Here is a 27706-nt window from a genome sequence, read left to right as displayed (position 1 = left end):
CGGTTTCAACTCCTGCATCCAGATCATGGATAAAAATGTTGAATAGTACTGGCCCTAGAATTGAACCCTGAGGAACATTGCTGGTGACCCATCACCAGCCAGATGTAGCCCCATTCACTACAACCCTTGATCTCTGCCCTTCAGCCAATTCTTCACCCAGAGCACTGTGAACCTTCTCCTCTCACACGTGGACAACTTGTCCAGGAAGATGCTGCAAGGGACAGCATCAAAAGCCTCACTAAAATATAGAAAAACTATATCCACCACCTTCCTTTTACCCAAGGCAACCCCTCTGAGCCTGTCTATCCCCTCACACTCTTATATATTCCAGAAAATGCAACGAACACTATTTGGTTAATGAGAGTCACCCATGAAATGCACAGTCTCATCTGGATAGGTGGCTGAGACGACCATAGCCATTCGAGGAGCAGCTAAGGTCACTTCCTCTGTTCAGCCTGGAGAAAGGAGTCTGAGGGGAGACCTCATTGCAGCCAAAACTTCCTCATGAGGGGAGGAGGAGGGGCAAACACTAATTTCTTCTCTGTGGTGACCAGTGACAGGACCCAAGGGAATGGCCCGCAGGGGAGGTTTAGGCTGGATATTAGAAAAAAAGTTTTTCATTCAGAGGGTTGTTGGGCGTTGGAACAGGCTCCCCAGGGAAGTGGTCACAGCACCAAGCCTGACAGAGCTCAAGAAGTGTTTGGACAACGCTCTCGGGCACATGGTGTGACTCCTGGGGATGGTCCAGTGCAGGGCTGAGTTGGACTCGATGATCCTTGTGGGTCCCTTCCAACTCAGAATCTTCTGTAATTCTCTGACACGCCAAGTTCCCTTTCTGGCAATGCTTTTTTCCTGGTACAACCCAACACCCTCACAGAAGCCACAGCGGGCGCACAGGCTCCCGGAGTAACCCGCACCCCGTTGCCTGCCCGAGGCGGTACCTCGGGCCAGCCCCACCGCCTCCCCGCCACAGGTGCCAGGTAGGCGGGACCAGACCACAGGCTACTCCGGCTGCTCCCGCCGGCGCCCCCTGGCCGCAGCAGCACGGCTTCCCAGCCCCGGCGCCACCGCCTCCTTTCGGGGCGGGCCCTGGACCAGCCTGTAGGCGTTGGAGGGGGAGAAAGTAACATGGTGGCCGCTTCCTCTCTAAACAGGAGCGGCGGCGTGTCTGGCAGTTCCTGAGGAAGCGGCGGGCGCGGAGAAAAGCTCGGGGCGGGAAGCGCCCCCTCTGCTGGCGCGTACGAGGGGCGGCTGTCGGCGTGCGGGCCGGCGGCAGGTGAGAGGGGCGGGAGGGAGCGGACGGAGGGGGCCTGACAGGCGAGGAGCGGGCGCTGGACCCGGCGCCTCGCCCGCCTCCTACCGCCCCTGCCGCGGAGCGCGGGGCTCTGGCGGGGGACCACTCTTCTCCACGCTATTCCTCGGCCTTCTCCTGAACGCGTCCGGAGGAAAATTCCCTCCTCGCTGGACAGGCAGGAGGTTCAGGGTGTTCCCCGGCGCCGAGTTGGTCCCTGAGAAGGGCTCCTGCCCTGCCCCAGTAGAGCTTCCGTGCCGGGGCTCGTCCTTACCCCGCACCGCGCGGGCCGGGAGGGGCGGAGACGCTTTCCGGGCTTTTTCACTTTATTTATTATCATGATAATGGTTATTTTCCCTGCTCCCGTTGGCCGCGGCCGCCCGAGGGAGAGCGGGGCTCTCCGGCTGCGCAGGTGGCAGCCGCTGCAGGTGGGTCCCCGGGCAGCTGCCTTCTTTATTTCTCCATTTTTCTCTCCCTTTCCATACCCCGACTCCTCCCCTGAGCTCCAGCGTCAGCGTGTTTAACCCTTACGGGGGTCTGTGGCGAAATGGAGACCGTCAGCGGCGGTGCCGTGGCTGTGGGAAGGGTGTTTGAAGAGTAGGGGTAGTCCCTCCCCTCCTCGTCTTGCACCCTAGTGATAAAGGCACCGTAGCTCATAGTCGCGCCGTAAGTGATCGTATGAGTAAGAAAAGTAATGTTCTGCAGATTTGACAAAAGGAAGAGCTAAAACTGTAACTTTTAATCAACCTGTACTATCATCTGAGGATATCTGATGTGTCTTTGCTGCACGACCATATAATCTGTGTAATGACAGGATCTGGTGATATGCCTTCGTCTGTCAAATAGTGAAAAGTAATAGTCACAGAAGCTTTAAATACGATGTAAGCTGATTAACTTTGCTGTTAATGTCAAACACAGTCTTTCAGAGTTTTCAGAGCACAATTTAACATAATTGTTGATGCTGCAATCTTAGAAAGCATGTGAAAACTCGACATTATATTAAATCTAAATTTAATGTCTCTTCTATACTAGTCTTTTTCATGCTGTTGTCTTTTGCTGTTAAGCTCGAACATATGGCAGACATGGATTGTTGTGTTGATATTAAACAATGCCTGTGGCTAACCTTTTGTATCTGCATGAAGGCATAGCCTGTAAACAAACAGGATATTTGACCTTTCTTTTTTTTCTGCAAGCTGTGTTAGTGTGACATCACTAGTATTTTCTTAGCTTACTATGAAGTTTTTAACCAAGATACGTTTGAGTACGGATGTGTTAGTAAAAAGAAAATTATTTGCTGTTAGTTTCATTGGCTATTTCTTTGTGTAGACTAACCACAAAGTTAGTAAAAGTTTTTGCATCTCTCTTTTTAAGTGGCATATTAGGAGTTGAGGCAGTAAATGTTCTGTTCTTTGGGAAAAAAATAATGATGGAATGCAAACTACTTCATATCTGTTTGGAAAATGAAAGAATTTGTATTTGTATTTTTTTGTGAAAAGCAATCATGACCAAACTTAAGTGACTAACCAGGTTACTAACCATACTAGCATATATATTTCAAATGCTTGGCACAAAGGACACAAAAAAAATCCAAAACTGTTAGATAGTTTGAGAATGCTTTTATTATAAATTTGATTGTCTTTTTTAAGAATTTTTTTTTTTTAAGAATTGACTGCTTTTTACCATTCCAGTTGATATTAAATACTAATAATGCATTTCTGTCTTGAGAAGTGCAAGGAAAAAGTTCAGTAGAAACCAGAAATGTTTGCCTACATGACTTCTGACTTCTGTGTTAAGACAGTTACTAGCACAACTTGATACCTATTAACTGCTAAACTCTCAATAATTGGATCTTTTTAAAAAAAGAGATCTTACAAATTAAGATGGGCATTTTCTTAAATACCTGTGGATAAGTATAATGTTACATTTGGCTGTTTATTCATAGGTTAAAGTTGGCCTCTCCATAGGCCGAAGTAAAGCAGTGACATCTTCTTGGACCATGTCTTACATATTTGTTTGCTTATTTGAAGACTGTGTGTGCGGTTTCTTTCCAATCAATGTTTACATGGTTTTCATTAAACAAACAAAAAAAAAAACTCGAGCAAAACTGGAATATTAAATGTTGGTATGGATAACATTCATCTGATTCAATGTGTATTGAATTCTTGTTTGGAGTGGCAGTGAAATATATATTGTCGAAATATAGTGCTTGAAATGGTACCTTTTTAAGCTTAGTTCTTTCTTAGGTCTGTGTTTGACCAGTAGAGAACTGAGTTTGGAATTCAGCCTCAATATGCTTTAGGGACAAATATGTTCAAGTGTTTGTCTTGATGCACTGTCTGGGTTTACTTAAAAATACAGTAGGAGAAAAGACTTGGTAGAATGAGGTAGGACAGGTATATTGGCAAAGTTGTAAGAGGAAAGTAAGGTAATTTGACTGTTATGTCTTACTGTTATGCTTTCAGGTAGATTTCAATGGCAGGTTATCGGCACAGAGAAGGATTTATAAAGGCTAGCATGTTTGGTGATCTTCTTACTGGTTTCATGCCCTTCTAACTGAAATGAGAATAAAAAGCACCTATAAGCTCTAAATGTGGCATCTTTTTGTTTAATGGTAGATTGCACTATAGAAGGTTATCTGATAGAACTTTTTTTTTCCTGTGCTTGCTAGTCATCCCAAGGCAAGGTTTGCCCACCTTCAGCATACTGCTTTCTTGAATAAAATTCAAGATATTGAAGGCCTTGGTGTATGCGACCTAAAAAATAGTTCTTGGGTATCATAGTCATAGTTACTAAATTGCTTCCCGTGTGCCTTGCCAGGTAGTTGACCATACTGCTTATTCAAATCTGTAAAATGAAAATCAGTGTACTGCACTGTGCATCATGAGACCTGCTTTCCTCTTGTAGTGCTTCAGATTGTAAACTGAAGTTCTGAGATTCTTTTTATCTGCTTTTTAACTTCTGGTTTGCTACAGAAATTGTCCCTCTCTCACAGTTGTTGCCTTTGGTTGTACAGAAATGTGATACTGCTTCTTTCCCATCCAATAAAAAAGATAGTGGTGTTGAAAATACTAAATCCTCATGATGATAATGTGAATGTTTTCATTCTGCAAATTTATGGAGATAAAAGGCTCACAACTCTGACCTCTGTGCAAATGGTTATTAGAACTGAAGTGACTTAATTCAAGACTGTTTCTGGACTGTGACTTCTGGTGAAATGTGACTGTTTCATGTTCTTGTGAGTTATTCTTGTGAGTGCTCTGTCACAAAATATGAGCATGTAGATTTATTCTGAAGTTTTAGGAATGATGTTACACTGTGCTTCAGGGTATAAATGTGGTCCTTATGTTTACTGTTTGCTTTGATAGTCAGGAAACTTGAAAACAGTGTTCAGAATTACTAAGATTATAATTATGTTCTCTGTTTATGCCTGTGATTTTTTTTTTCCTTTTATTTAAGAACAGCAAACTCAAGATTGTTGATATAGAGAACAGTAAAAATGTACCCATGAGTTCTTGGTGAATGTTGGCTTGCATGTCATTAAACATTCCATTTGCTTTGTTTTAGTTAAATGCAGTGAGCCAGTTTTCCTCTACTCTGCTTTTGTCTTCATATTTAGTGTCACTTCAATTCCTTTCCTTTACTCTCAAAAACCTCTCTAAGGAGACTTGATGCTTTACAAGTATAAACGAAGAGCCTGTGTTTTTCTGCCTAAAAATACTAAAAATAGTGTAAATCAAGGATTGACTTGCAAATCAAGTTGTTCAGTTCTGGCAGCAAAAGCTGAGATTACAATTACAAGTCTCCAAAGCAGTAGAAGCTTCATCTTGAAATGAAAGTGTTTTCCATTTGTGAACAAATTGCAGCTCAACCACAAAACTATCACCAAAGGGTCAAAGAGCACCATGTTTTTGCTTTCTCTCTGAACCTGTATATTTCAATGATAGCTTTTGCCTTTATAATTAAGTACAACCTTAGATTAATAATGTGTAAGCTGAGGTCTAGCTACTGATGAATTCTTCAGCACTACTCTTCCCTTTTGCAAGTCTTTGCAGTGTTGAGGCATTGTGTGACTGGTGAAAGCAAGACTTTTTTTTTTCCTTCCCTGTTGAGCAACCCACTGCTGCTGTTCCTGGTGTCACATAACATGGCTCCAGCCTTCTTTGCTATTATCTGGTGAAGAAGCTATACTGTCACCCAGATAAGAAACCTGACATAGGGGTAAGTCCTGTGAGTAAAATATCCTCCTGCTGTGTCTATGTAATGTGTATATTCTGCTTTAGGAAGGAATAAAAGCATGCATAAAAAGGGATAAAAGCTGGGAGAAAGAGCCACAACTAAAAAACAGCTACATAGGAGCAGCATATGAAGAAAAAGAAGTTCAAGCACTTAATTAATGTTTCAGGGAAATGGAGAACTCAAGGCATCTATAGATGTGTAGTTAAGCCCTGAAGCTTCTATGGGATATCCATCTCAGTCTAACAGAAAGTTATAGAAAGGAACGATAAGGTAAACTGCTCAGTCACAGCAACAGATGATTCAGTTGGTTACTCTAATCATCACATAGGCCTATCGCAAAAATCTGAAAATTGGTACGGCCAGCTCTCAATAGCTGATCAGTCAGCCATCCTTGGAAATACCAGCGGCAGTATGCCTAGACTACGGAGTAATTTGTACCTATGCCTTTATTTTCTTAAGCTTGAAATCTCACAATAGTATTTTAAGTAATTAGTCAGTGTAATGAGAATGTAAACTGTTTTCTGTCTAGATGCAAGTGGCAGAAAACTGTTGTGTTTGAAGGTAATATGAACTTAAGTATGCCAAGGTGGAGTTTTTTGGGGGGCATAGATAATCTTTCGCAGGATTCCTTAAAATGAATCCTAAAAAATAAGCTGTGTCTTTGACAAAGGAGATGCTTGCAAGGATGTGGATAACCTGAGAAATGTTTAATGTATGTAAAACATACGGGTCTTGTCAAGATTCTGAAACTGCGGAAGATGTGACTGAAGAGCGGTATTGACAGAAGTTAGTTTTAGCCTAGGGGGACACATGTTTCTAGGCTTCCTTCTTCCCCTGTTATCCACCATTTACGTTTTAAGGGGTAATTCCTAATGAAAGCCTGACTTTAGGTGCTCTCAATTATCATTGAAGCTCCTCTTCCAGTTCCTATGGAAGAAATCTGGGAAGGATAAGTTTGGTTTTCTGTGAGGTTGATTTTGGTTTTCTGAACAGATGTCACATACATTTATGAGTAAAATTTGGATCTGGCAGGAGAAGGAAGAGTACAAATAATTTTATTTAAGCTTTGTAAGTCACAAACCACTGTGATGTATAGATGTGGTTTGCTAATGACTGAGAGCAATATGTCTCTTACTGTTCATATCCAGGTTTGTTTTCAGTTCTGAGTATTAAAAGATAAACAGAACGTAAAAGATCAAATTTCCTAACTGCATAAATATGTTCCTGTTTTCTTGAAATTGTGATCAAACCAGAAAAAGCAAGTCTACATGTCTCTTGTACAATATTTATTTGACTCAAAGAGAATTCTTGCAGTTAGAATCATCAGTGAAAGACTTGAGTTTCTTCTGACCTTAAATTCTTGCGTGACCTTGGGGATGCATCCTTACTTAGCTTTTTTTTCTTTTCTCTTTTTGTTATGCCTTAGCAGTAAGTAAGTAGTAATTCTCCCTGTACACTGGACTGTTCATTTTGTTTGTACATATAGTATAAACATATCATTGAAGTTTTCCACTACTAATTAAAAAAATAGGCAAACTTGGAGTTGTACTGGCATAAGAAAATCTCAAGTCACAAATAGAACAGACTTTGCAAACAAAAAATTGGTTTTGCTAGCAGTGGTATACTTACAAAGCGGCTTCTGCCAGAATACCTAAATGTCTCTGAAGAGCAGAATTCATTTGTGGACTTCTAGCTATGCTAGTACAGTTCTTCTAGGACCAAACCTTATAATAAATGGAGGAGTGTGTTGTTTGGGATTGGGTAGATCAAGTAGCAAGTTTACCTTTGAAAAAAGGCACAGTATGTGACCTTTGCTTTCTTAAAAGGCAGTGTCATTTCAAACTCTGATGTATATACTTTGCTACATTTTTCCTTTGAATTTTTTTTTTAGACATCTACTTGTAAGATGTGTGAAAGCCTGAAGTTCTTTTGGGTTATGATGACTCATTCACCATGAATGTAATGACTAATGTGACATTTCAGTTTATTTTAAAGAAAACAGAACAAATCCTGTATAAAGACATTTACAGCTTTTCTTCTTTCTTCTGCGATTCAGTCGTACAGTGTATATGCACTGTTAATCTCAAAACCTCTCCTTCTTAGTCTCTTTGATCCAACTGATTCTGCTAGGAATAGAAGATATTATTTACTAAGTCACTACTGTACATTAAAATGTTTTTCTAGTTATATTAGTAGTCAGGTGATGCACAAGTCTGAGAAGGGAAACTGTTTTGAGCCTAAAATGTCTAATTGTCTCTTGTACCTTTTTTGAAATCTTACCCTTAGCTGGTATGCTTTCTGGATTGAATATCTGAGCTGAAATACTTTGCATTTAAGTTGTCCGGGTTGTTAAGTGCAAAACTAATATTTCCATTTATATCCCTACTCTACTTGTCTGTATGGAATATTGATAGTACCCTAGACCTGGCAAAGGAAGAAGGAAATTAAAAAAAAAACAACGTAAAGGATTAAAACTATGTCATAGAGGACAGTGTGATGCCCTTTCTTTTGAGCAGGGACTGAATGATGGTAGCCCACCTCTAAGGTACATCCTCTGACAACATAACTGTCGTCCCACCTGCCTCTTCCAAGAGCCAGTAGGATGTTAAAGTGCACAGTAAAGTGGAGCAGTATCCATGGAGGAAAATGATGTATACTAATGTATACTTGGGAGAAGATTGTGAGGGCTGGTATAGGTGTGTTGTTATTGTTCTGATTTAGGTTTTGTTTGTTTGTGTTTTTTGTGGTTTTGTTTGTTTGTTTGTTTGTTTGGGTTTTTTTGGTTTTTTTTTGCAAAAGTGGAAATTATGGATTCCCCTCCACCTTATGCAGCAAAATGAATGTAGGGGGTCTCAAAGGTTTTGTGCGTGCCACAGCAACTGAGCACTAGGACTGTGCTGTTCTGTAAGACATGTGGGATCAAATCTTGGGATTTGGAAACAATTTGGAAAAATCTGAGATCAGTTCTAAGTAAATTGAATTAATCCATTTCTAAATGGTTAAATTGGAAATAGGAATGCTAACAATTGTGAATTATATCCACAATTGTCATGGCCTGCTTTAGGAAACAGTTTTTTATTTTAAACATATTAATAAATCACTAAAAATATTATGGATCAAAACAACAAAAATACATAAAAGCATGCCTAAAGAATATTTTAAATAGGAAGACAAGTGCATGTGTTAAATTATGACAGAAATAGATGGTATACTCTAAGCGATGATTTAACTTAAGCACTTCTTTTGCTGGCTAAAGTCTGTGTAGTTTATCCCAGAAAATCAGGTTCCCTGTAACTGTTTTGTCTGACAACTCCACAGTGTGTTGAGTAATACAGTATAGATATTTTGAGTGTCATGTGGTGATATAATAAGAAGGCTCAAAATAGATGTAACATTAGACTTCACAATTAGACTTCGTGAAGAGAATCTCAAGCTTGCCATCCCTTGATAGCTTTTTTCATGTTTGAGGAAAATATGTATTGATACCTATGTCTGTATAAGTAGTACCTTTTTAATATATTATCTTTTGTGATTATTTTCTTTAGAAGTTCTTGCAATACACACCATTTTAATATTCTGATGAGCTCAATTTAACATGCATTCAGAATACCAAAATATGGGATTTAATGGATTCAGATGTTTAGTTCCCCTGAATATATATATTCAGAAATATAAGTGAGCACAGCAAGAAGCAAGAGTTGATAACAAAGGGCTTTTAAGGGCTGGAAATATGAGTTTCTCTACACATATTATGGAATTTGGAGAGAAAAAAGATTTATTGGTTTTGTGATAAATTTCTATGTAAAGATCAGATGTCGTGTTTGTCTCAAAAGTGGCTGAAAATTTTAAGAGAAAAGAAAAAAAAATACAAGTCAGATTTTCCAGGAATGGGGAGAGTAGCGTAGATACTAAGTGAAGAGCTTATCTTTAGAAAATTTAGCTAAAACATTTGACAGTACAAAAATACTTACAACAGCTGAAGGCATAAGTTTTCAGGAATCATACTCTTGCCTAAGGTCTTTATGCATTTTTTATGTTTGTGTTTCATTATGTTTATGTTTTGTTTCATTGCAAGTGACCTATGCAGTGAGTGCTTTAGACTCGTAGGTCTAGCCTACACTCTTTCCAAATCTTCTACAGATGTGCTAACTAACACAAACCCTCACTGCAGAAATGTGCTGCAGATCAAGATTGTGGTGTGCTGGTACAGTCGAAAGAGCAAAAAGACAGTTCCTCCCATAAAATTCTCACTGCTGCAGCGTAAGACCAAAAGCATGAATATTCTAGCTGCTGTCAAGTGTGTGGTTTGGACTTAATTTTAAGACATCTTGGCACAAGAGAGTTTCTTAATGAGGAGTTGGCAAGAGGATTAAAAGACAGACTTCTGAAGTGTTAATAAGCTCCCCTCAAGCTTGAAAAGCAGCTGAGAAAGAATGAAAATGCTGACATGAAACAAGTGGTTTGAGGCTGGTATCACAGACCAACCAGAAGTGGGAGTCATCCTCTTGATAGCCATGGAAAGAGTTCAGTGAGGTGAGGATAGGCTGCAAGGCTCTGAACCTGTCCGTGAAGCAGCCTGTGTTTGGTGGGTTTGTCGGTGAAGAGACCTACAGAGAAGAATAGTGTCTTCCTGCAGAGTTTTTTTTTTACCAAAAGATAAAAACGAGGAAAATCATATTCCTCAAAACGACTGAGTTTTCCACTATGGATTTGTGGAGCCCTTAGAAGATAATTTCAAGCAACTTATGGCTGATTATATTGTAGATGGCTAGCAAAAATTAAGTCAAATAATGGTTCTATGATCAGGCAAATCTCTATCCATGATGATTCTAGCAAAATATTTTCAATGTTTTTACTATTTCCATGCTTAGTAGAGAGAGCAACAAGAATGAAAATATCTCAAAGTCTTACAGCTTACTTTGAGTAACTTCTCAGGTAGATTTGAAACAATATTCTTTCTTCTCTCTTTTGACTTCTCAAAACCAAAATGTAGTCCACCCTCACCCTGAGCAAAAAAGGGCACCAAAAAACCTACAAAAAGCAATCTAGGAGTTTTGGGCTCCCAGAAGGAATTTAATCACTTGACTTTTGTCTCTTGACTTTTCCTTCACTGTTTTGTTTTTGTTTCAGGCTACTATATTTGGCTTTTTTCCAAAGGAGTTTCCAATTACAGAAAGAGTTCTCTAACAAAGAATGTTTCCAGGGCAGCAGATGTTTCACTCATTACATAATACTGAACATAGCTAACCTTTAAAGCTTTCAGCTGAGGCAGTAAGTGCATTTTATAAAGTACTTTTCTTGCTCTGAGGACTATGTTGTTGTTGTTATTATTAATAAATTTTCTCTCTTGAACTATTTTCAGTCTTTGGAGTAGTTGCCATCTTCTGTTATGTGAACGAACAGTTTGGGTATAACACTGATGAAACAAGATTAAACTAGTTTATTAAATGAGTGTAGCTGGACTGCTTGCTGATTGTCATTCTTCCTGTCTCACATCTTTTCCATTTCTGCTTCCTGTCCTTGGCAATAGAACTTAATTTACTGGTACCAAACTTGCCTTCATTAATTCCAGCTGCTTGTTGAGTCTGTGCAGGTCAGTTCAGAATTTGCTTTTTGGCCTCACATGTCTATAACTGCTCCAATTTTTATACCATTGGACAACTTGAAATTACTGTATAATAGGAAAATTTTAACTGTTGAGTAATAATATAGTAGAGTTAGTCTGGATAGTCTAGGTTGGGTATTTTTTGGATTTAGGGTTTTGTGGGTATTTTTGTTTGTTTGGGCTTTTTTTGGTAGTGTTTTTTTGTGTGTGTGTGGAGGTGGGGGTTTTTTGGTGGTGGTGTGTTTTTTGTTTGGTTTTTTTGGGTTTTTGTTTGCTTGGTTGATTGTTTTTTTTTGGTTTTGTGTTTGTGTTGTGTTTTGTTTTGTTAGTGATATTTTTAGTGAATTCATAAGTAGCTGTTCAAGTTGCTATCACAAAAATTTGCTTCTGAAAGCTTTGTTATGATTGCTACAGGCATTTATATCATCACATCATTGCCCCACTGTTTTGTATCAGTGGTAACTGGTTTTGCTGACAGAATAAATCAGACTAAGTGTACAGCTCTGCTTCCTAAGACAGAATCTTAAATTGTTAGTAGTCTGGTTTTGAGTCTTTTCTGAATAAATTTAATTTATTAAAAATAAAGCTCAAAATTTGGAGCTAGTTTCCTCACTTCCTTTGATAATCTTTGCTCTAGAAATCTAAGGAATTGCACACAGGACAGGAAAACATAGAAAATGCAAAAAAAATTAAAGGTGATGGGGAACAATAATATATTTTGTTTAAGGGGAAAGTGTTCTCCATTTTTTCTAAAACATGTCTGAAAAGTTTTAAGACTTCTCAGTAACAAAATTGATGCTTAAGTGGCAAACTGTGTATGACTGAGAAAACTAGAGATTTATTGCTATCTAATTATCACTTATTACAATACTGGATTTGCAAAGTCAATTCATTTCATCACTGCCTCCTCTTCTGTGATGCACACTATTACATCATTTAAAATCCATGGTTTGAAATTAAAAAGGAAATCTATGCTGGGAGAATATTTTCTCTTCCTGTTTCCTGCCATATGAATGGTGTATTTGTTAGTGGCTCTCATGGAAATGTTAGTAACAAATCCCCAAAGAGAGACACCAAATACCTGTTGTAGTTGAGTTTTAAAAAATTGTGGTTGTCTTTAGTAATTGTAGAAGTTATAATTAAATATGTGAGAAAGATCTCTTGATTTCCCACCTTTGGTGTTCCAGCATTCAGTCTTTGGGTGCTAAGTATGTCTGCTAATTTGATAGTTAAGATTTATTTATTTAGTCAATTTATAAAATGCAGTTTGTTTTTCAGTGTTAGCTGTAGAACTGTGTATGACATATCAGAAGCTTAAAGCAGAAGTGACCTTGTTCTCAAACATTCAGTGTTTGCAGAATTCTGTTGCTCTGAGAACTGTTTTTTGCAAAGGTGGAGGCAAAAATCCCCCTACTATTTCATCAAATTATTTCTAGATTTGGTGCCTTTGCTTCCATGGGAATCACTTACCTGAGGTGATTTGCTGTGATATTTCTTCTCATTTCCTGCTTTAGTGCCCTGATCTGTTTGGAATACTTTAGAAAACTTTCCCACCAAGTTGATCACATTCATTTTGTGCCTGATTTTTGTGTTCATATGCTGTCAGGAAACAGTCTGGTACACAAACAGCCAGTGCAAAGTCAACATTGTTTTCTTTGCATCTGTGAAAATTTACAATTTAGCTATCTGACACAAAAAAACATTTTAGATTATATTCAGTACAGGACCTTGATACAACTTGCTTTCTGGATGAAGTTCAATTAACTCATGAAAGCCATCTTATTTTATCTTTCACCTTGTCCTTAAGTTTATTTTTCCAATGTTAGAGACCTCTATAAGATAATCAACTTGTAGATTGTAATCTATTTCATTTGTGCAACTATTACATTCTCAAATGTTTACTTGAAAACTTCTAGGAGGAAATGGTTCTGTATTTGCATGTATGCATATTCACACCAAAATGCTTGTGACATCCAGCCATTCTTGTTCCACAGCTGGTTGTGTTAAGACAGGTAGAAGGTGGACATGGCATGTCTGTGAAGTTGTTTTTGCAACTCTGGTTTTTCTAATACTCATGTGATTTAGTCAAGGGACTGTAAGTGTTACTTCATTAAATAATTTTCATGACAAATCACGACAATGTGAGATGCAATCCAAAAAAGAAAGTCTTTGAAGACATTTCTAATACTTCTTTTTCTCTTGCTGTTGACTGTCCGTGGCTAATAATTTGTGGTCTTTTTTTTTTTTTCTGTTTTAATCCTGTTCAATGCTAATGGTGTGCTTGAAGTAATGTTATGTTACCTTGTCTTTTGCTGTAGTGTGTATATAAGTGTGTGTATGGGGGGTGGTGGTGCTGCTGTATACACTTCATATTCTTACACATTGTAAAATGTGCTTCAGAGAACTCACATATAGATGTGTGTGTAACTTATCTGTGTGTTGCAAGTGACTCCTGAAGTGTTTGATAACCACCTTGTTTCATCTGAACTCACTTAACTTTGCTGAATAGTTTGTAATGATATTCCATTCTGTAGTAATTTTAATTTACCTTTGATGCATAGGCAAGATCTGATTTCTGCTGTGCAACTGAAATGCGTAAGCTGCAATTGCACACTTCCCTTAGTAGAAATGGATTTGCTTAAAAGTGACTGTGATATGGACAAGCACACTGATGTGAGCAGTAACAGTGCATGTATGCTGGAATGGACAAGAAAATGGAACTGCCAACTGCACTATGTTGGTTGTTAAATGGTAGCACTGATGGCTGTCTTTAAACTTTTGGTGTACATATGAACCTGCGTGGATACATAAGTATGTTAGAATCATAACTGTATTTTGTGTTTCAAAAAAACCCAACAAACAATCTAAAGTTTTGATTGCCAAGTATAGTCCATGATTGCATTCCTCATTGCTTTTCAAAGTGATTTCAACTATTAACTTCCATGTCTTGAAATCCAGTTAAAGAGAGACAAAATTTGAGGCAATGAGAACAAGAGCAATCATTCAGATTTATTACGTACAGTTAACATTGAGAACCACTTTCACTGTGTTCTTTCTGTTGCTGTATAATACAATTAGGAAATAGTTAAAAAATTATCAACATCCCTTATGAATCTATATGGACACTGAGGTTTGTAATTCCTCAAACAGTAGTGCTCATATTCTTAAAACAGAATTCCAATTGTTGTTTTCAGTTTATTCGGCTTATACTGAAGTATCTTTATAGACTTTAAAAACAAGGTCTTTTGTTTGCCTTTTATGTTGGCTTTTTTTTCAATATGTCCTGCCTTGTCATCGTGCAACATAAAGGTAACACTTTTTACTTTTAGATTTTTTTTTCCCGCTGAAAGGGTATAGTACGTTACAATAAAAATCTCAATATTTTCTAAGTGTTGAGTTTTTGTTAGTCTTGCAATGTAGAAAAATCTGCTTGTGGAAAATAGAGGACAATAGCTTTTGAAGTTATTCTTGGGAAAAGTTGCTGTGATAAACTTACGATATGTTTGTTCCCTTGTATATTAAGAAGAGCAGTGTTCATACTTGTTTTTCTGTGAGGTATCACAAAAATAGTGGAAAATAGCAGTGGGCTCATCCTGTCCCCCAAAAAGCCGGTGTTTATTTCTTTCCTTCAGGTCAAAAGGCAAAGTATTCTTGGGCATACTGAATTCTGCTATTTCTATTTGTATTGGTGGCCATCTGCTAATTTGTAATGTAGTCTCTGTGTTTCCAAAGCTATTGCATTAAAGAAGGTCACTATGGCTTTATTAGGAGCTGTTACGTGAAAGGTCTGTTTTGAGTGGTTCTGTTGCTTTAAATCTTTCTGAAACTGGAGAAAAAATTCTTGAAGAGCTGACTTGTGTGTTTATTTGAAACCTTACTTATCCATGTAGAAAAGGAACTGTTTTGAGAGACTGGGAACATTTTGAAAAACTTGCTAAATCTTGTGCTGACATACAAGGCTTTTGTGCCAAGTTTCTCAGCTGAATTGTCTGGTGACTCTGACTTTTTCCTGCCACATGTTAGACAGGGTTTCCGTGAAGTAAAACATAGCCATGGCAAAGAGGGAAATATCATAGACACAAGTGTATGCTCCTTAGCAAACAATTGCTATGGTTTTATTGATGCCCACTGGTAAAAATTTAGCAATGGATTCTCTTCATTTGCATTCTGATATTTGAAATCTTAATATTTAATTTTTTCAGATGCTTTTAAATTTTTCTTAAATTAGTGCAATTCCAGGAACTACAGCTGTGATTAAAAAGACAAGCTCTTGTGAGATTTTTGATGTATGCTGTTATCATAACTGTTTGGGTTTTTTCCTGCTCTCCACACTAAAATTAAATGTAATAATAATAATAATGGCCCATCTTCGCGAACGAAGATTTGGGGAAAGGTCTTTTACCTTTCTAGCCTGCGCAATGGATTTTATAGGTGAGACACAGCATGCGCTGAACTGAGCCCACCCTTTAATCCTAAGGTTCATCTGCCGGGGCCAAGCAAACTTGGACAATGGCAGTGAGGTCCTCAGGACGTAGGTTTGTTTAGAGTGTCCTTCTCATAGATGGATGGCCACACAGGGCTAACGACCTCCATCAGGCCAGGAGACCGGGGAATCGAACCCGTGGTCGCAGCAGTGAAAGTCCTGCATGCTAACCACTAGGCCACCAGGGGTCTCAAAATTAAATGTAAGCCATGTTTTTAATGTTGCATCAAGAGAACATGGTACTGAGTGGTGTGAACATGACCCAGGTAATAAAAGGCTGGAATATTTAACAAATGTTTTGGGTTTAAAAAAATAAATTATTAGGATGCCAACCATTTTGCTACTTTTTGCAGCTTGTTCCAGTAATTTTATTTCTTACATGTCAAGTGCGAACGGTACTTTGCAGATTACAAGATATTCTGGCTCAGGACTTTTTTTTGAGGGGAGCGTGGAGAGTTTGCTTTGTTTCTTTGTAATTCTGTGAAAAGTGCAAGCATCTGAGAGGCAAACTGAAACATCTTCACAGTTTTATGATTAATCCAGTGTAGATCAGTGCTGCTGCTGAAAGGGGCATACTGCTGCTGCTTTTGTGCTGACACAGGGAATCGCTGTAGAATAGTGTTCGCTCTGGTTGAACACTAAGCAGTCTCTGCCAGGTTAGCATTCAGCCAGAGCAATTTCTTGTTCCAGTTCATTACATGGTTTCACAAACTATAGTTCCAGACAGAAGTGAAGGTGGAAATGAGCAGTGGCAGTATGAGAAGGGACCTTTTAACAGAAGTAGCAGTTTATAGAAGATGAAGTTGAAGCCATTACCCCTGATTTTCTTGCTGACTTGCTTGCCTGTAAGGGGCTTTATTGCTCATTTCATGTTTTTTTATGACAGTAAAAAGGGTAAACTGATGCCAGTTCTGTACCTAAATGTGATTCAGAAGCTTCACAAGTAGCTATGGCTCTGGAGTAATTTTCTTGTTCTTCAGGAGAAGTTGCATAATCATGTGCTAAAATTTCTTAGTAAATATGCAGGATGGATAACTGATTTTTTCCCTCAGTACACTTATTATCAAAAGTTTTAGAAGTCTTGTAAACTGTGAAGATGGAAAATACCTTTTTAGTATAATTTCAGTAAGAAAGAGCAGGATAAGAACAGGAAAGTGATAAACCAGGTTGCGGGGAACAGAATTATGCTGCCTCCACCAAACCAAGTTCTGTTAGCAGAGGCCAATATTTCTGCAGTTACCAGACTAGGGCATTCTGAATACAAGAACCTTCTCAATCTTGGTGCACTTATTATTTGGTAATATCCATGGACCACCACTCCTTGGTAGGTGGAACCTTGGCAGCTGTGGCATTCTTATTTTCAAAGGTGGGAGCCAGACTTCCATTATTTGGTTACTTTTGTAGATGGGGGATCCCCAGAAATCTTGTGATAGAAAAAAGGAGATATAAAAGAAGGTGGTCCCTATCTTCCTGTAGGGCTACAACAATATTCAGGTTTATTGCTTGGCTACCACTGTTTAAATACTTCTTACGCATCTTCTAAAAATACAAGTATTTAATGAGAATCGGGTGCTTGAAATTGTACTTGAGATACTTGAGCATAAGCTGCCAGCTAGGTTTGTTCTTAATAGAAACTTGTGTTTCACTGCTTTAACATCATATGCTTAGTGAACATTGGTGATGTTGGAAGAACAACTCTTTACAGATCTGGAATGTGCAGCTGAGCAGTGATGTGTGCTGCCTGATCAGCTGATGAAATGTGGGTTTGGATGTGTGATTTTTGTAAATGACTTCCAGATGTTACAGTTGCCAGCTGAATGTTCAAGACTGCACTGTTAGGTCTAGGTTATGAAACAAAATGGATGAAATGTGCAGAAGATAAAGTAGTGAGCCTGTATTTGCAATTGTTCATTGTTCTCCCTCTCTTTCTCCCTCTCTCTCTCTCAAAAAAAAAAAAAAAAGAGAACATGATTCCGTAGTGAAATTGCTCACAAGCAGTGGCAGAAAAATACAGATGCTTTTAGATTGGGATATCTACATTAACTTATAGCCTGTGAAGAGCTTGAATAGTCTTATAGTGAACACAAAGCAATTTTCTATGTAGCTGCTGTGTCAGGAGCTTTGAGTTATCCTTTATCTCACTCTAAACATGACTGTTACGGTGCTAGAACTGAAATTTAATTACTGACAATATCTTTCAATATCTTTTTTCAGCAGCAAAAGTCAAAGGTTTATTTGGAGTCTCCCTAGAATTTTCATGAATTCATAGAATTCTCTATGTAGGAATTCTTGTATTTGCAAAAGTTTCTTCAAAAGTTCTAAATTCTCATAGTTGTTGAGGGAAGGAGTTGCGTTTGAAAGCTGCATGTTTGATTTCTGTCTCTTTATTTTCCCCAGGTAGTACTGACATAACCATGATAGAAGACAAAGGTCCACGAGTGGCTGACTATTTTGTAGTGGCGGGGCTCACTGATACAGATACGGCAACCCTGCTGGACCAAGAAATAAGCCGACATGAAACAAAGTCAACTGGTCCAAAGGCTCCAATTACTGACATTGCTGTGATAATTAAATCAGCTGGTGAAACTGTCCCAGAGGGATACACCTGTGTTGAAGCCACTCCTACAGCCCTTCAAGCAAACTTAAACTATGGAAGTCTGAAGAGTCCTGAACTTTTTATTTGCTACAAGAGAGGGCGGGACAAACCACCACTTACTGATATCGGGTGAGATTTCTACCACAATTCAGTTCCTTCTTCAATAATGATCAAATCTTACTCTTCATAGGTGATGATGAAAACAGATGTAAGAAAACTTTTTAAAAATGCACTGTTTGAATCTGGAATAGGTTGAACAAAGTGTCAGTCTTCTAGTGAACTTATCTTTTTAAAATTAATGGTAATGTTTTAGTTTAGAAGATGAGAGGGAGAGAGAGTGATGAAGCAAAGCAAATATGAGAAATCAAGTTCTCTGCTGCAGTTTTATAAAAGGTGAGAAAATAGCACAAAATTAATTTATAGAAATGATATAGTCCAAATCCAGAAATATTAACATGCTTAATCTGAAAACAATGACTTCAGGAGACAAAAAAATTATCACCTTGTGGAATTCAATTTAATGCTTATAGTAAAAGATACAACTTAAGAATGTATAAGGGCATTTTAGAACTACTGGGGATATAATGAGAAAGAGAAAACAGAGCATGGATGGGGGTGCTATTATGATTATGGCAAAATAAGGAATGCATGTGTTTTTCCTTAGTTATTAAAGAAATAGTAAACAGTAGTGTAAAGGTCATGCATCTCTATGTAAGCTATCATAAGTTTAGTTTTTTTCATTTATAAGCTTAAATGCATTCGGCATAAAGCCTGTGTATGCCATTTTTTGCCTACAGTTTGAGTGCCAACTGTCAAGCAGGGTCCAGTCAGGAGGAGACTGACACTGAAATCTTAGTAATGAAAGTAGTTTCATGGTAAGACGGTTTTCTCTAAGGGTTACAGTTAAAGTTAAATAATTAACCTGGTACATTCTAGTTTCTGTTCATCTTGGTCATCTAAACTATGTTCTAATTGTCTTCAGCGAAACTGATTTTTAAAATAATCTTTTCCTATGGAGGCGACTGGCACTGCGAGAAGAGATATTGCAGTCTGAAGTTACTCTTTCAATGGTTTGTCAAACTTCAGTAGTTCTAGCAGAAGGAGGAGTTTTTACAGTGAGTGATTCCTCAAGGGAATTCCTGAACAATCAATCTTCAGCATGTGGCTTTAAGGAAGCAACTTGACTAGCACGTTTATCTTTGTGTCTCCCACAACCTTAGGAACTTGAATGCTTGGGTAGATTTTGTAGGGAATGCTTGCTAAACAAAATAGGCAGATAATTGGCTAAGATGGTGATACTTGGCAAATAGTATTTCTAGTTAGTATTTGATCTACTTAGGGTGTCACACCTAACACATTGTGGGAGACTTTTCTCTCTGAGCAGTGATGCATATTTTCCCCCTGCTGTTCCTCTTGTTTTGCAGCTATGTGCAAGAGATGGTTAGAGCAATCTTTTTTTTTGGTATCTGTAAATTCCAGTGTATTCAAATGAAAGTGGAGTTTGAGCAAGAGATGTATGCACAGTCTGAAGGCTGGTTTATGCTGTTCTCTATTATTTTAATTAAAAACCCAAATGTGACAGAATATTTTACCTTTAAGCCTGTCTGACATGCTAAGTGAACATAGCAGGTAGAGAAAGAGTACATCCCTTGAAAGGGTGAAATGCATAGTCTTGTGTCAAGGTTGCTAGTATGTATATAAATGAGTTATCTTGTATTTCAAGCATTCAGATAATTCTTGATAAGTGTTTGTGTGTATCTGTGTATTTCTTTCTGCTAGGGAAAGTAGTTAAATGCTGTTTGGAGAAGAGGGAGGTTGGGGCTACGCTCTGCTATTTCTCTGCTATGTCCTTGTGTTCTGTATTTCTGTGCCCTCCATCCTCATTCCTTCGTAACTGTCCAGTGGTTCTTAAACTGAAGTGTCTGTAATCTGCTAGAGTGACTTCCTGCTGCAGGTGCTTACTTGCATATAATTAGGCCATGTGCCATGCCTCTGGATGTTGCATTTCCCAGAATTAATTGGATTAATTAGTTGGAAAAAATATTAGTTGGAAATCATTTGGAAAAATAAAGGTTTGATCCTAGGATAAGAAATCTCTAAGATCCTTTTCCTACACGTAGTTGTAAAATCTGGTATCTTAAGCTTATATATATCTATGAAATAATTCAGCTACAGTCATTCCATTGCTTTCCTAACTGATTTTTTTGCTGATGTTCCAGAAATAGACAAGAACTGAGATTTGAGATTTGTTTTGGTTTAGGTGCGTGAGACTTTGAAACAAAGTTTCACCTCTCTTTGTTTTACACTTGAGTTAGGGATAAATTAGAGCTCCTGCACTTCTTTTTTAAATAGAAGAAAACCTGACAGAAAAATGGTTTTTTTTAAAAGTATAAGTGGTTTTGAATTTGTAACACTTAGAGTAGAAAGGACCAAGGAAAGAATATCAAACTTATTGTCTGAGGCAGAGGATCTTGTATTACTGAATAATGCAAAAGTTAGGTATCTTGCATTGTGTAAAGAAAGAAATGCAGATTTATTTGTTTTTTAAAAACTTTTTTCAGATTAGTATGGGAAGCTTTAGTTTGCTTAGTGATTCTGTGCTAAGGACCCCTGGGGTTCTGGGTATAGGGACCCTTGTAATTCCTGTTATACCTGTTTTCTGAAAGTCTGCAGGAGTATCAATTGAACAAATGATTTTTTTATTGAAGATGTATTTCAAAAAAGAAAGTGAACTCAAATTTCAAGAAACTGGAAGAGAAACTGGAAGATGTTCTTAACAACAAGCATCTTCCATTGTTCCTGAAATCCCACCGATGTGACAACTGCAGCTGGGTGTTCAGAACAGCTTAGGGTGAAACTAATGGTGAAACTAATGACTTGTTTGTTTAGAGAAATAGCAATAGTGATGGCAGTAGAAATAAAAGATAAGTCCATCTTTTCCCTTTGCTTGACCTACCACTTCTCTGACACTCCTGGTGCCTAGTATATTTATATTAGTCCCTTTATTATTCAATACTTGCAAACCTCCTTATCTTAAATGAAAGAGGAAGAGGTGTTATAAAGGCTTATTTTGCATAACAACTGTGAGAGGCAGAAATATGGTTGTACATAGAGAACAAGTCAAACTGGACAGCAGCCCTAGACACAATGCAACTTGCAACAGTCTACCTGTTTTGAAGTGGTTTTCCAGAAGGAAAGGTTTCTGTGGTTTAAGGTTTTTTTAACTCAACAGGCACAATAAGGTAGTATTTCTTCTTTTTAAGCTCTGTTGTCTGACGTATTGAAGTATACCTTTACATCAGTAAAACTGCTCGTGAGAGAACTTCCACGTGCAATGTCAAACAGGCCAAAACCAATGTTTTTGGCCTTTCTTACAAAGAAGGGACCTAACATCTAGAGTAAGCTTTATATTTTATATATAAATTTATATTTTGCTTGAAATGAAACTGTATTGAAGTTGATAAAATATTGTAGCAAATAATGTGTACTTAGGATCGAGGCCAAACTATACGCTTAAAGAAGCAGGAAACAAATCTTAACCCTGATCAGTACTAATTAATCAAAGGCAGATGCTGGGAAGTAGGAACAAGTAGGAATAAACTTACACTGTCAGGGAGGATGTTACTTCTAAATGGTGCCATGTTCAGTATTTCATGCATCACTTCTGATTGCTTTTCTCTGAATCATTAAAACCATCGTTTAATTTGAGTGATCCATGTGTGGTGGTTTTCTTTCATTTGCTTGCAAATACAATACCATACTGTAGTACTATGCATGAGGTCAGGAAATGGTGTAGGTTTAATAATACTGCTCCAGTGTATATGTAGAAGTGAGTGTTGCTTTCATTTTCATTTTGCTTTTGAGGAGAGGTGACCCCACTGTTACAGTCTTGAACACTGGTCAGGCCCTTAAGTATTTTTATGAGAATACTTGCAAACTTACTAAATTGAACTGCTGGAATTGTCTGATTAATGCTGTGTTCCTTCTCAAAAGCTGTCAGCTGCCAGACGTTTCTGGAAAAAAATTTGTATTTTGGATTTTATTTAAAATACATGAAAATGAAATGAAATGGAATTGAAACTTCTGTTTGGAGACTGCTCTGTTAAAATTTTCTTCAGATTAAGATTCTAATTGGCAGTGATTGGAAAAGTTCATGTAAACTCTTTATGCACAATGAACGGGGCCTGAGAGCTGCTGCCATTGGAGTTGTTGGTATTCTGTTTTGTTGGTTTTTTTTTAACTTTGTGAAGTAGGTAACCCAATAAAAAGTGCAAAATACACATTCTTCCAGAACATTACTTAGTTTAGAAATAATATAATTAGCATGTGCTTTCTCCGTACATATCTTGGTAGGTAGTATATTAAAACTAATGTTGCGGCTTGGAAATGCTGGTATTAGACTGGTTTTGAGCCTGAGATTACACATTGTTTTAAATGTAGCAAATCTGATGATCAGACTCTCTACAACTGAAACTCTTGTTGAAGATTGTTGTCCTCCATGAACTAGTTGAGTAAATTTCTATGGCAGTCTGGTAGCTACATCACTGTGCTCCCAACTCATGTGATTTCTTTGCTTTTTTAAAGTATTCTAGTTCATGTATATCATCAGTGCTATAACAAGGTACGTGTTCGTTCTCTTGAGTCAGAATAAATTTGCTTATTCCACTTTAAAGATGGGAATAGTGTTTAAGTAATATTGAAAGTTTAATCATATTTTTTTTTTTAAAGTTCTGGGAATGGTTAGATATGAAAGCTTTCTTTTTTTTTGGCTTAGACATGTAACTTTTTGAAGTTTTCAAATACGTACTTACTTGTAATCTGTCAAACATTTAACAGAGAATTTTGGGATGGTAAATATGTGTTGCCTGCTTTTTTTTTTTTTTTAAGTTGTGAGGGACTATATGTGGAAAGCTGGAGATCACAAAATACAAGGTTTTAATTTATTACCTTTATCCTTAATCTTGTAATGATGAAAACTGATTTGCAAGTGGCAATTACTGTGTACATATTGCAGAGAGCTGAGCAAATGGAACCATTGGTTACTTGGCTGTGGAATGGGAGATAAAGCTTACCCTGTAATAGCATCTGTGCATTAAAAATGTTCAGTGATGTTTGTTTTGACTTCCACATTTCTTCTCATAGTAACTTCTTAATAGCTTTATGTTTGGAAAAGAAAAGCTTTAGCTCATTTAGCTGCTGTGAAACTGTAAAGGATTTTTCATTTTTTGCTGAGAATACAGCAATCTAAACTAGTGATCTTGCTAAAAAAAATCCGTGCACCTTGTGAATGTTGTTGTACGGCCACGTAAGATATATTCTGCTTTGTAGGAGTACAGTCAATTGTAGTTGTTGTTATTTCTTCCTTCTCTGTGGAGCAGAGTATTAGTTTCTCTCCTTGCCCCATTGTCCTAAGGAGTGTTATTCAAACTGTGAATGTCAATTATTACTGGGTGTGGATTAATTTTTTTTCTGGAAAAATTCATCTGGGAAGCAGTCAACTTTGTTCTTTTCCACAACTGTTTCTTAAAAACAAATCAAACCAAAGCCTACCAAAAAAACCTCTCCAAAAAGCCCTAAAACAAAACAGCAAAAACCCAAACACAACCAATTAGAAACAAACAAACAAAGCCCCAAACCAAAACAAAAAACCCTACCCAGAAAAAAAACCCAACAAAACAACAGAAAAAGACAAGTTTTAAATGACTTATCAGACATTTTAATGATGAAATTGTCAGGTGTCATATGTGCAAGCAATGTAAAGTTTACTTTGTATTTATTTTTCATTCATAATGTAGCATTCCTACTAGTTCTATAACTAAAACCTTTTCAATGTGGCTTAATTCCCCCCCCCGCCCATAATTGTTATTTGTTCCCACAGAGAATTCTATATAATTTTAAATATTTTGGAGCAGTTTCTTTAACCTCAAGTACCGCATGATGAAAGACAATATATAAAATGCACATTAGAAAGTTGCAGTGATGACACAGAGTGCTAATGCATGGACAGTTTCTCTGAATTTGTCCAAATAACTTCATATATATTTGAATGCACATAATATCTTGTTTCCTTCATGTCTGCAGAGTTCTGTATGAAGGGAAGGAACGCATAATTTCAGGCTGTGAAGTGATTCAAGCTACTCCTTATGGCCGTTGCGCTAATGTGAACAACAGCTCAGCTTCTTCTCAGCGGATCTTTATCACATATCGAAGGGCTCCTCCAGTACGACCTCAAAATTCATTGGCAGTGACAGATATCTGTGTTATTGTTACCAGCAAAGGAGAAACCCCTCCTCATACATTCTGTAAAGTTGATAAGAATTTAAACTGTGGTATGGTGAGTATTTATAAGCTTGAGTTGCTTTTTTTTCTCTAATTTTTTTTAACTCAAGAAACACACCTGAAGGAGTAGCTTCTTGAACTCTTTTTAGCACTATTATAATTGTGTTGTATCACTACATCGTAATTCATTCTTCATACCATGTGTGAGACTTCAGTTTTGTTACTTTGATTTCCTTTCTTGTTGGAAATTACTGTTTCATGCTGATTACTCACTACTTCTGTTTGCATACGCATGTCTAGGTGCTATTTAGGAGTAGTGCACTGGAATTTTAATTTTATTTTTTTTTATTATCTCTCCCACACCCTTTGGTGATGCTGACACTCGAGATGAATCAGAAACACTTATTTCTCGGTTGTTAATAATGCCTGTGTTACTAAGACATTGTGAGAATGATAATTACTGCTTTGCTTTAATTTGTTCTCTGTTACTTAGTCTGTTTTGCATTTAGTTTACTCAGGCTGGGATAAGTGGGTTTTTTGAATGGTAGAGCATGTTTAGACAAGCTGCAAAAATACTATGTCGATAATAGGTTTATGGAAGTATGATAGAAGCTTCAAGTGATGATGATTAGAATTTCACTTCCCCTAATGAGGTTCCCAGAAGATTCTACTTTTAAATAACCATAAAAATGTGAAGCTGCAAATTGAGCCGCTTCACTTTTACTTGTTCTTTTGTTGGAATAAATCAGAGAGTAGTGTTATTTTATGTAAATCCTGTAATCTCTAAAAAATGAGGGAAGGGTGAATTCTTGTTTTTATCATTTACATGCACTCAGCTGCCAACCAGACTGTATTCTGTGTTGTGTAATGCTTTTTATTAAAATGTCTGACTTGTTTGTAAGTGGGAATATATATAAATGCTTATGTTTGATTTCTGTTGCCTGTTGTTATCTTTGCTGGTTCTGAGATGAAACTTTTGTCTTCCAGTGGGGTTCCAGTGTATACCTTTGTTACAAGAAGTCTGTGCCAGCTTCTAACTCTTTAGCGTATAAAGCTGGTACGTAATTTTAGAAGCTGTCCAAACAGAAGGATTCAAATGCTTTGTTGAAATAAAGTAATAATTTTAAAAGCTTATATCTGTCAGAATTTTGTTCCTAGAGGATGTCAGTTGAAATTAACTCCTATGCTGCCTTCTTTGCTCTCCTCACATTTTCCTAGGGAAAAGAAAAGTCTTAATAGGAATAGCATTTTCCTGCATTATTTTAGTTCTTATCATGGCTTGGTAGCTTAGGAGCTTTAGCAGAAATCTTAGCAAATATTTCAGATGGAACAAAAGACAAAACAAAACTTGTGTTGGTGGTATTGGAGAAGGACTAACTAAAAATTCTGTTCAGCCTTACTCATATTTCTTTTTATGTGTCAATCTCTTTAAGTTGAAAGTTTAATATGTTTCTCCCTTCAGTTCCACGACTATTCTGTTGTTCCTTATTTGAGGAGATTGAAACATATTCTGAACAATAAATGACAAGTCTGGCTTTTGTAAGTTTTTTAATGCGTTGCTACAGATTTCTTTTTGGTTTTGAAGAAACCAAAAAAAACTTTCAGAAGTGTTTCTACTCAGCACTAAGTGCACCAAATTCCTTTGAAAGGAGTAAACTACCAAACAGAAGTGGAAAGCACAGGTAATGAAGTCAGTGTACCATAAAACAAGCTAGATGAGCAGCAATAGTAAACCAATGCTTATGTACCTGTTTTCTACCAGCAAGAGTTATATACCTGAAGGCTGAATAAACAATTTGTTGAAACTGAACATACTGAGAGCAGAAAATGCAGTCAGTCATCTAGTTCATCCTATTTTCAGTGAAGGTATTACTGCTGTTTTCACAGTAGATAATCACTTCCTTCATAGGAATTTCTTGTAATAAAATCCATTCCAGTGGCACATTTAAATAGCACATCAACCCAACTGGTTTGGTGTAAAAGCCTTCAGTGTGTTCTGGTTTTGAGCAGTTACCAAAAGGGTGAAATCAATCAGTATTCATACACTATTTTCAAGTGATTGTTACTTGGATCACTTAGTCTTACTGCCAAATGAGAGACTTCCTTCTTTGCAGATGTAATCTTAAATTATGAAGTCCAGATAACCATCAGACGTAGCTATGTATTGTGGAAAATATATTGCTTACATTGTTTAGGGCTTACAGAACAAATGTACTTACTTTTCCTTTTCCCATTCTTAAGGTTTAATTTTCAGATATCCTCAAGAGAACTATGAATCATTCCCACTGTCAGAATCTGTTCCTCTCTTCTGCCTTCCCATGGGAGCCACTATTGAGTGCTGGGACCCTCAAACCAAATATCCATTACCAGTGTTCTCAACATTTGTACTGACATGCTCTTCTGCAGAAAAGGTATGGCTCCACACTGTGAACTTGTTTTTTTCTTTTACTTCAGATGGCTGCCATGGAGATAAATAGAGATTGTTTCTTTTGCATTTTAGAAATACTACAAAATAAATTGTTAAATACTTCTCTTCTGAAATTGTATTTCTTAAGCCTTCATGTAAGATGAAAGTAAACCAAAAAGGAAGTAGCTGGAAGCGTATTTCCTGTTTAGTCCCATGTAGGCTGAACCACGTACCCTTAATAAAACTAAAACTCACAGCACATGGATTTCTCTGTTGATTCAAGGAAGGAGTTTTTGGGAATGGAATTGTACTCCGCATGTAAAAGAGAATTTAGGACACGTGTTAGCAGTGTTTAAGTTGTTAGAGTTTTCATATGGTTACCTTAAAAGCCACTTCTTTGTGAATTTGTGTAATTGGGCTCTGTAGGTATCCGTGCACGTGAATTGGAAACTAGTTGCCAGAAAACAGCAGGGCAGGGAGAGGAACTATACGTGCTGAGAGGTGAATATGTGAAAGGCTCTAATGATGTCTCAAGACTAGTGATCCTTCTGAATTTGTATGAAGAGATAGATTCAGAACATGATCTGTCTTCTGAATCTGTATAGGGCCATAAGCACACACAGACACCAAAAAGGTGTTGCATGACTTGGCCCACATGTGGGAAGGTGGTGTCTGCTATATATAGAGACTACAGGATTATAGGTACATCTGATGAAGCAAGGGAGCCGTAGTTTAGGGTTGATCTCTCAGCTTTTGTTTCAGCTTGCCAATTGTGCGTGTGCCTGTGTGCCTGTGTGCCTGTGTGCCTG

The 27706-nt window shown here is 37.5% G+C and overlaps 1 protein-coding gene across 1 annotated transcript in view; it reads left to right on the top strand.

The window, feature by feature from the left end:
* Nucleotides 1–1057: 1057 nt before the first annotated feature.
* Nucleotides 1058–27706, top strand: part of DENND4C (DENN domain containing 4C) — a 74223-nt gene continuing 47574 nt past the window's right edge. Inside the window, exons 1-5 of the mRNA XM_027670697.1 lie at nucleotides 1058–1276; nucleotides 18016–18340; nucleotides 24293–24545; nucleotides 25478–25547; nucleotides 26732–26901. Coding sequence (XP_027526498.1) covers nucleotides 18030–18340; nucleotides 24293–24545; nucleotides 25478–25547; nucleotides 26732–26901 — 804 coding nt within the window. The 5' untranslated portion in view covers nucleotides 1058–1276; nucleotides 18016–18029. The remainder of the gene's footprint in view (nucleotides 1277–18015; nucleotides 18341–24292; nucleotides 24546–25477; nucleotides 25548–26731; nucleotides 26902–27706) is intronic.

Source organism: Neopelma chrysocephalum, unplaced genomic scaffold (genome assembly GCF_003984885.1).
Source record: "Neopelma chrysocephalum unplaced genomic scaffold, ASM398488v2 Primary Assembly neopelma1_96926, whole genome shotgun sequence".
Taxonomy (NCBI): domain Eukaryota; kingdom Metazoa; phylum Chordata; class Aves; order Passeriformes; family Pipridae; genus Neopelma; species Neopelma chrysocephalum.
This window is presented reverse-complemented; position numbering and strand designations above follow the sequence as displayed.